This window comes from Antechinus flavipes, chromosome X (genome assembly GCF_016432865.1).
Source record: "Antechinus flavipes isolate AdamAnt ecotype Samford, QLD, Australia chromosome X, AdamAnt_v2, whole genome shotgun sequence".
Taxonomy (NCBI): domain Eukaryota; kingdom Metazoa; phylum Chordata; class Mammalia; order Dasyuromorphia; family Dasyuridae; genus Antechinus; species Antechinus flavipes.
Genome location: NC_067404.1, coordinates 21,687,714 through 21,700,397, shown reverse-complemented (window position 1 = coordinate 21,700,397; position 12,684 = coordinate 21,687,714). Strand labels below are relative to the sequence as shown.

Here is a 12,684-nt window from a genome sequence, read left to right as displayed (position 1 = left end):
GCAAGAAAAACAAAATCCTCGTTGTAAATGTGTAGTAAAGTAGTACTTAATTTCTGTGTGTGTGTGTGTGTGTGTGTGTGTGTGTGTGTGTGTGGTTTTATTTATTTATTTATTTATTTATTTGTATTTTATTTTAATAACTTTTTATATGCATGGGAAATTTTACAGCATTGACAATTGCCAAACCTTTTGTTCCAATTTTTCCCCTCGTTCCCCCTACCCACTCCTCTAGATGGCAGGATGACCAATACATGTTAAATATATTAGAGTATAAATTAAATACAAAATAAGTATACATGTCCAAACCATTATTTTGCTGTACAAAAAGACTCGGACTCCAAAATATTGTACAGTTAGCCTGTGAAGGAAATCAAAAATCCAAGCGGGCAAAAATATAGGGAGTGGGAATTCAATGTGATGATTCTTAGTCATCTCCCAGAGTTCTTTCGCTGGCTATAGCTGATTCAGTTCTTTACTGCTCCATTAGAACTGATTTGGTTCATCTTATTGCTGAAGATGGCCAGGTCCATCAGAATTGATCATCTTACAGTATTGCTGCTGGAAGTATATAATGATCCCCTGGTCCTGCTCATTTCACTCAGCATCAGTTCATGTAAGTCTCTCCAGGCCTTTCTGAAATCATCCTGTTGGTCCTTTCTTACTGAACAATAATATTCCAGATTATTCATATACCACAATTTATTCAGCCATTCTCCAATTGATAGGCATCCACTAAGTTTCCAGTTTCTGTCCAAGTAGTACTTAATTTCTAATTGGCCATATCTAAAAAAAAAAGTCTCAGTCTTTGGTGTTACAACAACTTCTCTATCACAAGTATAAGTAGCATATTTCATCATAATTCAGAAATTGTGATTGGTCATTACATTAATCAAAGTTCCCAAGTTTTCTTTTTGTATGTAATAGTTTTAAGCATCCAGGATCCGACTTCTCATCTTCTCACCCCTCGCCTCTTACCCTCATTGAGAATATAAGAAAAACAACCCATTACACACACGAACACTATTTGTGTGTGTAACTTCCACTTTGGCCATAATTCCCTATATACTCTAATAAGATCTTTGAGGTTTTATTCACAAAACTTATGAGTGACCCATTTTTCAGAGAAAGTTGATGGAAGAAAAATACCTGTTTAACTTATAATTTTAGCTGCATTGGTTTTGTTTATGCAAAAAAAAAAAAGTTATCAATGAAAATAGCCCATTTTACTTCCTAAATACTTCTTATGGCCATGAACTCCTCCATGATCCATAGATCTAAGAGGTATTTTCTTCATTGCTTTTCTAATTTATGATGTTATCCTTTATGTTATATATATATTTAGAGCTTTTCTTAGTATACACAGTGTAAGATGCTGATGTGTACCTAGATTTTGTAAGGCTGCTTTCCAATTTTCCCAACAGGTTTTGTAATATAGTGAGTTGTTATCCCAGTAGCTGAAGTGTTTAGATTACAACAGACTATACATTTTATTATGTGTGCTTGATCTACTGAACAGCCTATTTATTGTCCATTACCAAATTGTTTTTATGATGATTGCTCTGTTGTATAATTTGAGATCTGGTTCTGCTAGGCTCCCTTCTTTTCTACTTTTTTTCCATTAATTTTCTTAATATTCTTGACTTTTTTAAAACTCCAAATAAATTTTGGGTTTTCTCTGCTCTAAAAAGTAATCTTTTAGTAGTGATTACTTTGGCACTAAATAAGTAAACTAATTGGGTTATTATTATCATTTTTATTTTTTTCATTGGCCTACTGATGAGCAACTAGTTATTTGCTAATTATTTAGATTTGTCTTTATTTGTGTAAATAGTATTTCATAATTGTGTTCATATAGTTGTAGTGTATCTTGGTTTCCAAATATTTTATCCATTCTGCAGTTCTTCTAAATGAAATTTCTCTCTTTATCCTCTTCTTGCTAGATTTTGTTGGCAGTACACAGAAATATTGATTATTTGTGTAGATTTATCTTGTATCCTAAAACTGCTAATGTTGTTAATTATTTAATTTAGGTTTTTAGTTGATTTGAGGGTTTTCTATGAAACCATTCCACCCTCTGCAAAAAATGTGACTATTTGGTTTGTCAGTGTTTATAAGCTTACTCTTGTCTTATATCTAGCATTTCTAGTACTATATTAAATAGGAAGGGAATGGAAATTGATAGAAATGGATTGGAAATTAATTGTCATCCTAATCTTAGTGGAAAAGCCTCCAGTTTAGTTTTGTTACTGATTATGCTGACTTTTGGTTTTGGATGGATATTCCTTATCCTGTTTAAGAAACGATTTATTCCTGGTGTTTTGAACAAGAACAGGTGTTGTATTTTTTTCAAAATCATATTTTGATTATTGTTTTTAATGTGGTCAGTTATCTTTATAGTTGTCCTAATATTGAACTAGCCATTACATTCTTAGTCATAGTACATAATCTTTGTGATATATGGTTGTAGTCTCTTTGCTGATATTTTATTTAAAATTTTTTGCATCATTATTTATTAGGGATTTTGGACTAGAATATGCTTGCTTATGGTAAGTTTTTTTTCTCTTTTTTATAACTAAGAGATAGGGCTTTAATGGAGATAGGAGCTAACAGCAGTGATTTCCCCTCCCTCAAGAAAAGAGGCATTTTTTAATGTACAGAAGAGCGTTTATGGTTATACACAGAAGCATAGATAAGCAAGATTGCTTTGAAAATAACATGCTGAAATATGTGCTTTAAGAAATCCAGTCTCTTGGAATAGAGATTCATAGTTTCAGGTACAATTGTCTTTTATTGTCTGCTTGGTATTATAAAAATATTTTCGGGGGAGGATTTATGTTCATAATTTTAAAGTGTTTATTTTTAAAATGAGGGGTTAGAACTTTCCAAGAAGTTTCTTGAGTTATTTGATGTTAGAATGCCTCGAGAAGAACATTCAGTGATGTTACTAATTATGTAATTCTAAGTTGTTATCTATCTTCAAGTTAAATTTGAGTAATGGTAATTTTTATTCATGGGAAAAGTACAGTGTGACCTTCGTCCTGGAAGCAAAGGTAAAGAGACTCAAAGAATGTCTCTCCATTATCTAGATTATCATGGAGCATTAAGTGTTCTTTTCCACAGGAGATGAAGGGCTTCAGTGTAAAAATAAAAAAGAAATAGGATCTGAAGAGGCAAAGGGGACTTCTCTTCAATGTCAGGAAGTTAGAGAATGGAAGAATGGATCACAGAAGGAAAGGAGAGGACTGCCAAGCTTGCAGAGCTAAATAATAACCAGGAAACTATCCTGAATATGAGGGAATTGGACTCACTGAAGGGGAAGCAGCTACTTGGCCATCAAAGAATGTTGATGTGAGAGACAGTTTGGTACAGTGGAAAGAGGCAGAGGTTTGGGGTTTGAATCTTGGTTCTGCCACTTTTCAGCTGTATGACCTTGAACAAGTTGGATTGGATGATGTCAGGATCCTGTAATAGGTGACATTAGATGAGAGATTGTCCACTGTGGCTTAGAGGAAGAAACAGACAAGCATCGGTGGTTGTGACTCCTTGACACAACAGTAGAGAGCTCCGCTATTCTGCTGGCAGGTGCACCCATACCAACACAGGGAACCTCCCAAGACTTGTCGGACCTGATGATGACTACCTCTTCTGGGGTGTAGGCAGAAACTATAATGCCAAAAGGGATCATGAAAGCATTGCTGCCGCTCGAGAAAACCAAGGCCCTTAAGGGCAAAAGTTGTGTTTTCATCACTGCTGCTGTTGCTACTGATTGGAGAAAAATGATTCAGAAGAACAGGAGATTTGGGCTGTGAAGAGGTTAAAAACACATCTGAGAACAGGTTTGGAATATCTAGACTACTGTCTAATATCCAGGAATAATGTAGAAAAGGACCTAACCAGAACTGAGGGTGGGGGTGGGGGGGGAGAATGTATTTGCTTGGGATCTTGAGAACCATATAATATTATATTATTATATTATATCATATAATCATATAAGCTGAAAGGCAAAGATAGAAGAAAAACAGCTAAAAGCTAGCTAGCTAGATCTTCCCAAGAAAATGCCACAGAAAGTAGCTACAATGTAGGAAGATTAGCAGTAGCTAATCCAAAAAAGAATTTCAGGATAGAACCGTGAGCCTCAGATTTCTTTTTTTAAAAATGTGCAAAGTATTGTTTTTTAAAAATGAGTTAGAGAGCTCCTAAGTGAGGAAAGTGAGTTTGACCTCAAGTTCTCTAATTCCAAATCTGTTGTTCTGCTACCATACCAACAGGAAGTAGCAGTATGGCATTGTATATTAAGAATACATACTCAGGGCAGCTAGGTGACACAGTGGAGAGAGCACAAGCTCTGAAGTCAGGAGGACCTGAGTTCAAATTTGGTCTCAGACACTTAACAGTTTCTGGCTGTGTGACCCTGGGCAAGTCACTTAACCCCAATTGCCTCAGGGGAGGGGGGGAACCATTGATGAAATTCAGGAGTCAGAGGAGAAAACATGGAAGAGAGAGAAGATTTAGGAAAAGATAAAAGAAGTCAGAGTCTATAATACACTGAAAGCATGTACAAGAGTTTAAACAAGAAGGCTAGGAGGCAGAACTGATGTAATATGGGTAGGCTGTCAGTTAGCCATGTTGTTTCAGGAAGGTCTCTGTCCTCAGCTAGATAGGACTAGAGGTAGCATCATTCAAATGCAGGTCTTTCTGACTCATATTTAAGCACTCTTGCCATTGTAGAATTTGGTCTCTTATTAAACCACCCTGCCTTTCTTTCCCTGAGAAAAAGGAGGGACGAGGAAGGAAAAGGCACAAAGAGAGTGGAAATCAGGGCTTAATTCTGCTCTATATTTAGAAGAGGAGATTTCAGAAAGTTGGAGAGAGAGAGAGAAGAAAAGGGAGAGAGACTTGAGAGAGGGAAAAATAAGTAGGATCCAATGGATTAAAATTCTCCAGAATAAATCAGGCTGGGGACTAGGAAAGTCAAGACTGAAATTCTGAAGGTAGTAAAAGAAAATAATTTTTAATGGGGGGTGAGGAGCAGTTATCTAAGGAGACTGATATGGAACCAGGAATACATTGTACATAAAAACAGCAAGAGTGTACAATGATCACCTCTGAAAGACTTGGTTCTTTTCAATGGTTCAGTGATCCAAAGCAATCCCAATAGACTTTGGACAGAAAATGCCATGTGCATCCAGAAAAAAAACTAAAGAGATTGAATGTAAATCAATACATGCTATGCTCACTTCTTTTTTTTGTTTTTTTTTTCTCCCATGGTTTTTCCTTTTTGCTGTGATTTTTCTCTCCTAACATGATTCATAAAGCAATGTGCATTAAAAATAAATAATTTTTTAAAAAGAGACTGATATGTTCATGCAAAGGGAGCCCCAACCATCTGGGAATTTGAAAAGCTGCAGAAGATCAAAGCAAAAGCAGGTGATGGCATAGCATAGTGTAATAAAAAATAGAGTCAGGAGCAGTGACTCCTAGAACAAATTGAAGCTGATGACAAAAGCTAAAGACAGAATAGGGTTTGGAAAAGATGAAAAGAGAGTGAGAGATAGAGCTGCTTTTTGGTATGTCCAAGAGAATCAGCTTTCCAGTGGTTAGGAAGGAACACAGATGGGTAAGAGGGAGTTAGTCCCCACACTAAGTGAGGAGATAGTGTAAGAGGCTCAGGCTCAGCTGGCTAGTAAGCATCTTTTAAGCATCGATCTTGCACCACACACCACCCCAAGGTATAAGGAAGTTAGAGACAAAAGCTTCTGTTCTAATGGGCAAGACAGGATGTACTCTATAGCTACATATAGGTACAAGAAATAGCATATATTTGATCTAATATGATCTTAGAAGGGCAGGCAGACCCTTTGAGGGAACAAGGAAATATTTCCTTGCAGAAAGTGGCATTTGAGCTCAGTTTTGAAGGAATGTGGATGGGAACGGAGGGCATTTCAGGCAGGGCTGACAGCCAGTACGAAGACACAGAATCTGGAAATGGAGGAACACACCAAAGAGTAACATGTGAGAATCCTAGAAAGGTAGGCAGGGCCTGGCTTGTGAAGTACTTCAAATGTTAAGCACTGGCTATTTGATCCTAGGGAGCAATAAGCAACCGCACAGGTTTATTGAGTCGTGAAGTGGTGTGATCAGACCTGGATTTTACGGAAGTCACTGGCCACACCAGAAAAGATAGATTGGACTGAGAAGAGATTTAAGGAGGGAGGACTAAATAGGAGACTAGCTGGAAGCTGGACAGAAGTCCAGGTGAGAGGTCACAGTAGGCTCTGAACTGAGGTAGTGGCTGTGTGAAGGAGAAAAAGGAAATAAAAGCAGACATGTTCTAGAGAAAGAAATGACAAGATTTGGCAGGTAATTGGATTGTAAGATAAGAGTGAGGAGTCAAGAATGAAAATAAGGTTTTGAACCTGGGGAACTAGAAGTAAGAATAATTTATAAAAGTAATTTTATACCTATTGAATTGCCCCCTCAAAATGACAGATTAGAAACTAATTTTTGGATTTTTCACATTCTACTTAAAGAAAATTTTTTTGTTTATTAAGAGTTTAAGTTTCTACAAGATATTGGGTTTTGTTTTTGATTTTTGGTTTTTTGGTTTCGTTTTTATTTTTTAACGAAAAGTTTGTTCGTTGATATTGTGGGACTCTTTAATATGACCTACTTCAGAGATCTATCAAGGTGAGATCGTACATTGAAAATACATTTCTTGAATGAAATTTTAAGGTACAATTCAATTCTCCTAAGCATAACTGGCAAAGGAGCATTGGAAGAAAAGTTCATATTTTAAAAGACATTTAAAATGTTGGTATATTTTATCGTGCTTTTGATGACTTTGACATCTAGCCTTTTTAAAAATAAAATATTTTATGTCCAATGAAGAATCATAACTGTGCCTAGAAGGCTATCAAACTGTGCATACCATTGGATCTGGCAGTGTTTGTATTGGGCCTGTATTCCAAAGAGATAATAGAGAAAGGGACCCACATGTGCAAACATGTTTGTACCCTCTCATTTTTTATAGTGATAAGGAACTGGAAACTGCGTGGATGCTCATTATGGGGGGAATGAATCAATAAGTTATGGTATTGAAAATAATGGGATATTATTGTTCTATGAGAAATGAAGAGAATTCTGATTTCAGAAAAGCCTGGAAAGTCCATTTCGTGAACTAATGCTGGATGAAATGAGCAGAACCAGGAGAACATTGTACATGGCAGCAAAGAGATTATGATTGACTAAGACAGACTTGGCTCTTCTCAGCAATAGAGTGATCCAAGACAATTCCAATAGAATTGGGATGGAACGTGCCATCCTCATCCAGCAACAAAAGAATGAAGACTGAATGAGGATTGAAACATAGGACTTTCACCTTTTTTGGTTTGTTTTCATTCCTGTGGGGTTTTTTCCCCCTTTTGGTCTCATGTTTCTTGTACAAAATGACAAAAATGGAAATATGTTTAAAAGGGTTGTACATATTTAACCTCTGTCTTGAGGAAGGTAAAAGAGGGAGGGAGGGAGAAAAATTTGGACCACAAGGTTTTGCAAAAAATGAATGTTGAAAACTATCTCTACATGTATTTGGAAAAATAAAATGCTATTAATAAGAAACAATGAAGAATCATAAACTGTTTAAATTTTTTTTTAATTGCAATCACTGTGGTGATGAGGAAAGATGGTGGTGGGAAGAAATCCTAGTCTGCCCCCTGCTGAGGCACCACAGGGTTCCAGTTAGCCCCAGGTCTTCTGCTGCTCCAAGTCGCCTACCCTGCTGTCCAGTTAAATTCAGTGATTTCAAAGATTCATAACCACAAGGGATTTTTTTAAACTACTAACTTTTGCCTTTTCTTTGAAGGTACTATTTTTTGTGGATAAACTCCATAAAGGCTGTTTCTTCTTCTCTTTTCACTTTTTAAATTTTATGCAGTCTGGCTTCTGAACTCATCATTCAACTCAAGCTGCTGTCTCAAAGTGAATAGCTTTTTCTTGGACCTCACCCTTCTTGACCTCTCTATACTTGTTGACACTGTTGATGAGCTCTTCCCTAACGTCTAGGTTTTTGTGACACTCATCTCCCCTGATTCTCCCTTTACCTGGCCGACTGCTTCTCGGTCTGCTTTGCTGATTCTTCATCCAGGTCATCTGCAATTCTGTTGTCCTCAGGATCAAATAGCAAATCGTTTAGTTAGCATTTAAAACCTCTCCCGACCTTTCCAGTCCTCTTGTACCTCACCCCTCCCCACCTCAGCCACTGTCTTCCAGATGTAGTCAGCGATCTGGTGACATGGGCTTCCTCCATGTTCCTTGCAGATGACATTCCCTCTCTGGCCTCATGACATTTTTATTGCCCACGCCCCATCCCTAAAACTCATTTCTTCATCATTTCCACCTCCCGGCTTCTCTAGAAGTCCTACAGAAAACTTTTTGATGCCTTCCCTCTGAGTCTGTCTCACTTTACCCTGCCTCAATCATGTTTCTCCAAAGGTGTTTGCGTATTATCTCCCCAGCATTCTTGGACTAGTTTGTTGCCTTCCTTTCCCAGTAGTTAGCACAGTACCTGGCACATTTTATTTATTGTTTAGTTGGTTTAATCATATCTAACTCTCAGTGATCCCATTTGGTGTTTTCTTAGTAGAGATCCTAGTGTGGTTGGCCATGTCCTTCTCCAGCTCATTTTACAGATGAGGAAACTGAGGCAAACAGGGGGAAGTGACTTGCCTCAGGTTGCAGCCAGTAAGTGCTGAAGTCAGATTTGAACTCAGGTCTTCCCGATTCCAAGCCTGATACTCTACTGCTCACCTGGCACACAGAAGGTGTTTCATAAGTGTTTATTTACAGTACTATATAATAATTCATTTACTCACATAGAATAATTGTCCTTTTGATATTCAGTCAATCAAAGAGTTTTAAATTAATTTGAATATTTTTACTTAATATGACTATATCTAAGGTTATGGTAATAATTTTTTTTAATCTTCCCTTTAGGATATGAGAAATTTGAGATTTGCTTTGAAGCAGGAAGGTCATAGCAGAAGAGACATATTTGAAATCCTCACAAAATATGCCTTTCCACGGTCACATGGTTTGGTAAGCTAATGTTTTTCCCCTCAAGTTCTGGAGTGTGTGTTTCAATATTTTATTTTTATCTCGTTTCATTCAACAAGCATTTATTTGAATAAATGAATAAATAAATAAGTAAAGCAGACAGGCATTTATGAAGGGCCTGGGGTGTTCTGGGTACTATGGTAGGTGCTGTGGGATCCAAAGCCCGAAAATGATGTCGTCTCTGTCCTCAAGGAGCTAATGTTCTGTTGGGGAAAACATCTTCTACAGAGAAAAGTAAATCCAAAATTAACACAAAATCATTTCCTGAGGCTACTGCCTAGTATTATCTGGCATGGCTCCAGATAGCCCTCATATGGAAGATAGTGCTCGAGAGGATGTCAGGCCCAGAGGACAGCCAGTCCAAAGGCATAGAGCTAGGAGAGAGAGTGGAATGGATAAAAACCAGCTCCTCAGCCTGTTGGAGTGGAGCAGATAGCGTATAAGGGACAGGAATGAGCAGTAAGCCTGAACAGAGAGGTCAAGCCTGGAAATTCCAAACAAAGGGATACACGTTGTATTCTGGTCAAAAGGGAAATTTTGAAGAGGTCCCACCCAGGCAGGTATGTGCTAACTCAGCCCAGTTTGTGCCCCTGTGTAGAGTCCGGATTAGGGAGAAAGGAAAGGGGAAGAGGGTCTGAGCTAACCTGCTGGCCACATGGATGAGAGATGTCATAGAGGTTGAATCAACAAAATGTGGTAACTGTTGTATATGAGGAGTGAGTGAGCGAGTGAGCTTGGATCGTTGAGGACGAGTCCAGGGTTGTCAGCCTCAGCGATGAGAACGATAATGGTGCCATCAACACAAATAGAGAATTTAGAAAGGCAGCGACATGCTGAGTTCAAGATGCCCACATTGATTTAGAGAGTGCCAACAAGCAGTTGGTGAAACAGGATTGTAACTCAAGGGAGAAGTGAAGGCTACAGATGTAGATCGGGAACATAAAGATGATCATTGAATCCATAGGATCTGAAGAGATAGTCAAGAGAATGGATTTAGAAACAAACAGGAAGAGGACAGATCCCTGAAATACACTCACATGTAAGGAATAGGGCAAGCATGATGATCTAGGAGAGAAAAGATGCAAGAGTAGGACCAAGAGAAAATATCCCAATACCTTCTTCTCCCCACACACCCCCAAAAAAAAGCTAAAAGGGAGAGAGTACCTAAGAGGAAAAAGTAGTCAGCAATGTCAAAAGCTTCAAAGGAGCAGAGAAGTCATTGAATTTGTTCGTGAGGAGATCGTCAGCGAGAGCAGCTTCATTTATGTGGTGTTCTCTTCTTTTCTAAAATATGATGGTTCTCTGGAGGCAGCCTTAGTTTTGGTTCAGAGTAATAATCACCTCAAACACAGCCAAGAGTTACAATCCAGTCCTTTATTGTGTCCTTCAAAGTCTTGAGCTTCAGCCCCTAGCTCTCTGTGAATGTCTCCAGCCAGCACAAAGGTGGAATATGGAATGACTCTGTCTCTGTCTCCGAGAGTGGGCTTCTGTTGTGTCTGGCCCTGAGAGCTTCTTGCTTACATGCTGTACACTGAGTACACACCAATCATTATATCACTGGGAAACCATTATTTGTTGTAGGATTAAATCAATTCTAAACTAGATTTAACCATTGTCTCCTCAATTCCACTCAGTACCTTGTTTCAAGTTCTGGCCCATAACATCTCCTTGTAGGATTAGATCAATCATACTGAACCATGCTAAATTAGATAATGATTGTCTCTATCAACTCTAATGACTTAACACTTTGTAAGGATTCCAACAGTTTATATGGTGATATTCTGGGAATTTGGTAGGTGCCAAAGTCAGGAGGCACATTATGAGTTCCCAATGACTACGCTGGCAGAGTAGTCACCCATACAAAGCTAGAAAAGCTTCCAGTATAGGCCCAGAAGTAGACCTGTGTGTTATCTATTATCCTGTAGCCAGGACGAGGATGGCTAAATTTTGAGGGACTCATCACTAGAAAGTTGATCACCAACCATCTAAAAGGCTCAGGAATGATGAGAGGTGGAGGCAAAGAGGAGAGAAAGGTTTTTCTAGGAGATTGGCTGTGAATGGGAAAAGAAAGAGAGGGTAATTATCTTGATCAGAAATACATAATAGCCTGGCATATGTTTTTCCTTTAACATGTTTCATCTAACCCCAGTTTCTCTACAGAATATTCCAGTATACTAACTCTTAAAACAAAAGATAGTATACTTTTATTCTGACTGTAGAGTGTTACTGCCTGAACTAAAAATGATGAAAAGACTGTCCTGGAAGGACTTGTCTTGCTGTAACTATCCTGTGAAGCATTTTTGCACAAAAGACCAGAGTATACATCCAAATGGGATTTCTCCATTCCTGTGTCCCATTGATCATTATGTCTACCAGTGTGCATGGCTGTATTTTCAGGATTATATCTAAATAACATGATAAGCTTTTATTAGAAAGTTATTGAGCTTTTAAAAATAAGCTTGAATAAATTATGATATGTGAATGTTATGGAATATTATTGTTCTGTAAGAAATGACCAACAGGCTGATTTTAGAGAAGCTTGGAGAGACTTACATGAACTGATGCTGAGGGAAATGAGCAGAATCAAGAAAACATTGTACACAGTAATAACAAGGTTATACTTATGATCAATTCTGATGGATGTAGCTCTCTTCAACAATGAATTGATTCAGACCAGTTCCAATTGTTCAGTAATGAAGAGAGCCATCTACACCTAGGGAGAGGACTTTGGTAACTGAGTGTGGACCACAACATAGCATTTTCACTCTTTCTGATGTTGTTTGCTTGCGTTTTGGTTTTCCTTCTCAGGTCTTCTTTTCTTTCTAGATCTGATTTTTCTTGTACAGCAAGATCACTGTATGGATCTGTTTACATATATTGGATTTAACATATATTTTAATATGTGTTGAAATACCTGCCATCTAGAGGAGGGGGTTGAGAGAAGGAGGGAAAATTTGGAGCAGAAGGTTTTGCAGGAGTCAGTGTTGAAAAATTAACTCATGCATATGTTTTGCAAATAAAAAGCTATAATTTTAAAAAATCAGAGTATCATTTTAAGAGGCTTGCTGTATCATGCACTATTTTATATCAAGGTCTTTTTTTCATTCAAAAATTTCTAAAATTATAACCTCCTAAAATTATTCATTTTACAAGAGTTTGATTTATATGCATCTTTCTCAGTACAAACCTTCTGCTTAAAGTGAGATGTGCTTGTGTTGGTTTCTGCATGCATGGTCTCAGACATATTTAAAAATTGAAGAACAGGTTATGTACCAAGTGAGAGGTAGAACTGAGACCCCAATAGACCTTTGGAGATTGCTGGAGTTTATTTGAAGGCAGGATTAGAGTTGCTCAGGTTACACTTGCTTTTGGACCCAACGAAAGAGCATCTGGAAATTTTAAAAAGCTCAATTCCAAGTCAAGTCATGAATTGAATGGATTATGGGTGTTTTTCTTCCGAGCCACCCTCTGGCCCCTCCTGCTTCCCATTGCAGGCAAACATTCAGTCTGTTCGCTCTATGCCTTGAACTTGGAATTGAGCTTTATTTACCTTCCACTTAGAATGGCCTACAA

General features: G+C 37.8%; 1 protein-coding gene across 3 annotated transcripts in view; it reads left to right on the top strand.

Moving 5' to 3' along the window:
* Positions 1-12,684, top strand: part of MTM1 (myotubularin 1) — a 97,898-nt gene that overhangs the window by 55,073 nt on the left and 30,141 nt on the right. For all 3 annotated transcript variants that reach the window (XM_051969317.1, XM_051969315.1, XM_051969316.1), the window contains exon 6: positions 8,992-9,093. In XM_051969317.1, coding sequence (XP_051825277.1) covers positions 8,992-9,093 — 102 coding nt within the window. The remainder of the gene's footprint in view (positions 1-8,991; positions 9,094-12,684) is intronic.